Source organism: Babylonia areolata, chromosome 15 (genome assembly GCF_041734735.1).
Source record: "Babylonia areolata isolate BAREFJ2019XMU chromosome 15, ASM4173473v1, whole genome shotgun sequence".
In the NCBI taxonomy this organism is placed as follows: domain Eukaryota; kingdom Metazoa; phylum Mollusca; class Gastropoda; order Neogastropoda; family Buccinidae; genus Babylonia; species Babylonia areolata.
Window position 1 is genome coordinate 30,982,970 of NC_134890.1, and position 5,000 is coordinate 30,987,969.

Below are 5,000 nucleotides of genomic sequence, written 5' to 3' on the forward strand. Positions count from 1 at the left end.
CATTTTTTTTTTTTTTTTTTTTTTTCCAGCGTGCAGTTTTATTTGTTTTTTTTCAAAGTGGATTTTTCTACAGAATTTTGCCAGGAACAACCCTTTTGTTGCCGTGGGTTCTTTTACGTGCGCTAAGTGCATGCTGAATACGGGACCTCGGTTTATCGTCTCATCCGAATGACACGTGTCAAGACCACCACTCAAGGTCTAGTGGAGGGGGAGAAAATATCGGTGGCTGAGCCGTGATTCGAACCAGCGCGCTCAAATTCTCTCGCTTCCAAGGCGGACGCGTTACCTGTAGGCCATCACTCCACGTGTAGATGGGAACACGAACATGAACATGACTTTCTGCACAGAATCAAAAGAAAACAACAGTTAGTGCTACTACTACTACTACTGCTGCTGCTGCTGTTGCTGCTGCTGCTGCTTTTGCTGCAATAAATCATACTGTTGGTGGTGATACAACTACTAGTGCTACTGCTACTGCCTTGTTACTACTACTACTACTACCACTACTGGTAATAATGATAGTATTTAGAAAGCGCTGAATCTTGTGCAGAGACAAATCTAAGCGCTTTCACACCAGTCATTCACACGCATGCATAACTCTAAAACTGAAGAAACTGAAGACAAGGAAGAGGTAGGGGAGGGAGGCTATCTTGTGAAGAGGTGACGAAGCGAAAGAGGAAGTTCATTCCAAATGCAAGGTCCAGAGACAGAGAAAGAACGGCGTCCAACAGCGGCACTTCTGCTGCTACTGCCAATGCTGTCCACATAATCATGTTGGTGTTGGTGATACTACAGCTAGAACTGGTGCTACTGCTGCTACCACCACTACCACAGCTGTTACTACTACTGCTACAACTAATGGTGGCGGTGGTGGTGGTGGTGCTACTACTACTACTGTTGCTGCTGCTACTGCTACGATTATGTTGTTGGGGTGATACTACTACTACTACTACTACAATTATGTTGGGGTTGATACTACTACTGGTGCTACTGCTGCTACCATTGCTATTACTGCTACTGCTATTGGTGGTGGTAGTGTTGCTACTACCGCTGCTGCTACTAAAACTACCACTACTGCTGCTGCTACTGCTGCTGTTGTTATTCTGATGTTGTTGTTGTACTATATTGTATTTCTGTTTTTTTTTTGGTCACAATAGATTTCTCTTTGTGAAATTCGGGCTGCTCTCTCCAGGGAGAGCGCGTCGCTACACTGAGAGCGCCACCCATTTTTTTTTTTCCTGCGTGCAATTTTATTTGTTTTTTCTATCTAAGTGGATTTTTCTGCTGAATTTTTCCAGGAACAACCCTTTTGTTGCCGTGGTTTCTTTTACGTGCGCTAAGTGCATGGTGCTGCACACGGGACCTCGGTTTATCGTCTCATCCGAATGACTAGTGTCCAGACCACCACTCAAGGTCTAGTGGAGGGGGAGAAAATGCCGGCGACTGAGCCGTGATTCGAACCAGCGCGCTCAAGATTCTCTCACTTCCTGGGCGGACGCGTTATCTCTAGGCCATCACTAATGCTGCTGCTACTTCTACTACAACTACTTCTACTACTGGTGGTGGTGCTACTGCTGCTGCTACTGCTACCACTACTACTACTTCTACTACTACTACTGCTGCTACTGCTGTTGTTATAATTATGTTGTTGGTTGTGATATTACTGCTGTTGCTACTTCTACCACCACCACTACTCCTACTATTACTACTGCTACTGCTGCTGCTATTTCTACTACTACTACTATGACCCATATCTCCTGCCCTGTCACGCAGGCGGAGTACATCCGACAGGAGGGCCTGGGAGGGGCCATGGTGTGGTCTCTGGACCTGGATGATTTCGCGCACCTGCAGTCCAACAGCTCGTACCCGCTGATGAGTGCCGTGCGATCCGTGCTGACCACCGACCCCACCTCCACCTCCTCCTCCTTCCCGCCGTTCCGGCCTCCCCACACCGGCGGCGGCGGCGTCGGCGGCATTGGCAGGAAAAAGGTATGGGGCTCGTTGAAACAGGAACAAGGCAATGCAGACACTGGACGATAGTTAGTTGGGTATACACTACTATACACTACATTAGTTGCGGAGTGATACTATACGGTGACAGTGCTACATGATACTGCTACGCTATTGGTGTGGGACAGTGTGCTACACGCGTGACTATAAAATACGACTATGGCGCACTAGTGCTAGTGTATCGAGTGTTGTACAATGTAAGGTCTTTTTTGGGTACAAAAGTTCTCTTTGTGAAATTCGGACAGCTCATCAGGAGAGCGCGCGCTACAACTGAGAGGACAACATTTTTTTTCTGCGTGATTATGTAATTCAATCTAAGTGATTTTCTGACTGGAATTTCAGAACAACCCTTGTGCCGTGGTTTCTTTACGGCGCTAAGTGCATGGTGCTGCAACAGGGACCTCGGTTACGTTCATCGAATGACTAGTGTCAGACACGACTCAGGTCAAGTGGAGGGAAGAAAATGCCGGCGACTGGGCGTGATTCAACAGCGCGATCAAGATCATCATCGGCGGACGTGAGAGAGAGAGAGAGAGAGAGAGAGAGAGAGAGAGAGAGAGAGAGGACAAGACAAGACTGAGGACAGGGCAGGACAGGGCAGGGCAGGGCACGACAACAGGACAGGACAGGACAGTACAGGACACTACAGGACAGGACAACAGGACAGGACAGGACAGTACAGGACAGGACAACAGGACAGAGCAGGGCAGGACAGTACAGGACAGGACAAGAGGACAGGACAGGACAGGACAGGACAAGAGGACAGGACAGGACAACAGGACAGTACAGGACAGGACAACAGGACAGGGCAGGGCAGGACAGGACAAGAGGACAGGACAGGACAAGAGGACAGGACAGGACAGTACAAGACACTACAGGACAGGACAACAGGACAGGACAGTACAGGACAGGACAACAGGACAGGGCAGGGCAGGACAGTACAGGACAGGACAAGAGGACAGGACAGGACAACAGGACAGTACAGGACAGGACAACAGGACAGGGCAGGGCAGGACAGGACAAGAGGACAGGACAGGACAGGACAACAGGACAACAGGACAGGACAGGACAGTGCAGGGCAGGATAGGGCAGGGTAGGACAGGACAGGACAGGACAGGATGAGACATTTCTATTATCGAGTGTTAAACAGAAGCCTTTTGTTTTTTAAAAAATATTTTTTACATGTTGCCTTTGCTCACGATGTGGCAAATATGAAGGAGGAAAAGAAGCAGAAGAAGAAGAAGAATGAGAGAGAGAGAGAGAGAGAGAGAGAGAGAGAGAGAGAGAGAGAGAGAGAGAGAGAGTCTTTCGGAAGGAAACAAACAAACAAACAAATAGAAAGAAACGATCTTACCAGCCGTAGACATCGTTGATACATTCATCTCATGTTACCATTAGTGAAGTCTTGTGTTCTGCACAACATGAGCCAAGCGTTACAGTACAGGGGCAAGTAAGCGAACACAAAAGATAGCAACTAAGCAAGTGATGGGTTGATACCACCGTTGTGCACAGGATGGAGACTTACTGCTCGGCAATATTTTTTTTTCCATTTTTCCATGTCCGTCTTTTGTAAACCCTGTTTTGTTGACTCATTTAGTACCTTTCAGTGAACGAAATCTTTCAGTGCATATACAATTGACCACTCATGTAGTCACACCAGATGTGTTATTGTTCTTTTTTTGTTTTGTTTTCAGAACCAAGTACGACCACCCCGTCGCCGACTGAGGCCGAAAGCAAAGAGGCCGTCCTCCAGACCGGCTCACACGAAGAAACCCCTTAGGAATCCCAAAGACTTCGTGAAAAACATACGCAAGGATGTCAAAGACAGCCACAAAGACCTGGGAGAGAAGCAGCTCCGAGACCTCGTGAAGGGCATCAGGATGGACCAGACCTTGATTGAGAGTTTGAAGAAGAGTTTGAACGACCCCAGAGAATTCCTGAACACGCTGACGAGGCAGTCCGGAGTGGTGAAGAAGATCAACAAAGACTTGCTGGACCACGTGGTGGAGAGTCTGAAGGCGCCCGAAGACTTCATGAAGACGCTGGTGCAATACACCAAAACGCTTGGCTTGGACGTGGGGGCGGAGATCACACGGATGACCAAACATCCGCTGGACAACCCTCTCAGCGGGTTGCCCAGGACGGTCGGCGATCTGAGCAAGGCCACAGACAACCCTGCAACAGCAACGTCAGAATTCAAGACGGTCTGGACCACTTCACCAACACCATCGTCTTCAGTCAGCAGTACCATCACTACTGGAACGAAAAGAGAGAAGGCAACGTCACCATCTGTTCACCGGGCTGGACGAACTAAATCCACCAGCTCACCTCTCAGCACAACTGTGGGATGGAATCGGAACACCAGAAAGCCTGCCACCAAAAAGAGACCGCCTGCTGGCAAAACGTCCAGAAAATGGGGTCAAGGTCTACACTCAGCTGAAGAAGCGCGTGGAAGATCTGACAGCACCGCAGCAAGAAGGGGACGTCCCTTACACAAAGACACAAAGAACCAGGACGGGCACTCCGCCTCTGATCTGTTCGCAAGGAAGATGAAAACCCCGGAAATGTCACTCACAACGAAATCATCGAAAGCGTCATCGGTGACATCGTCATCCTTGCCGTCCATGTCATCGCCGCGTGTCACCACCTCTTTACCAACGATCCCCAAGTCTGAGACTCCAACCGCCACAGAAAACTCCACTCCGCTGGTGAGAAATAAATGGCTGTTTGGAGCTGTGACAACTTCCGCACCTTCAGCAAGTTCGGCATCCTCTGCTGTTCCGATGACATCAAAACCAACTTCCACATTGGCACCAACATCGAGAACGACGATTGGATCTTTGTCAAAGACAGCATTTAGAGAAAGGTCGTCAACATCTAGTACAGCAGCAACGACAACGACTGTGTCACTTTCAACTTTCCATTCAGGCAGAGTCACGAGTCGGGCCAGACCAACCCCAGAGCAGAAGATGCCAGACAAGGAAGAGATG

The 5,000-nt window shown here is 48.9% G+C and overlaps 1 protein-coding gene across 1 annotated transcript in view; it reads left to right on the forward strand.

The window, feature by feature from the left end:
* Window positions 1–5,000, forward strand: part of LOC143290262 (uncharacterized) — a 12,338-nt gene that overhangs the window by 5,385 nt on the left and 1,953 nt on the right. Inside the window, exons 7-8 of the mRNA XM_076599602.1 lie at window positions 1,774–1,989; window positions 3,705–5,000. The exon at window positions 3,705–5,000 is cut by the window's right edge and continues 1,444 nt beyond it. Coding sequence (XP_076455717.1) covers window positions 1,774–1,989; window positions 3,705–5,000 — 1,512 coding nt within the window. The remainder of the gene's footprint in view (window positions 1–1,773; window positions 1,990–3,704) is intronic.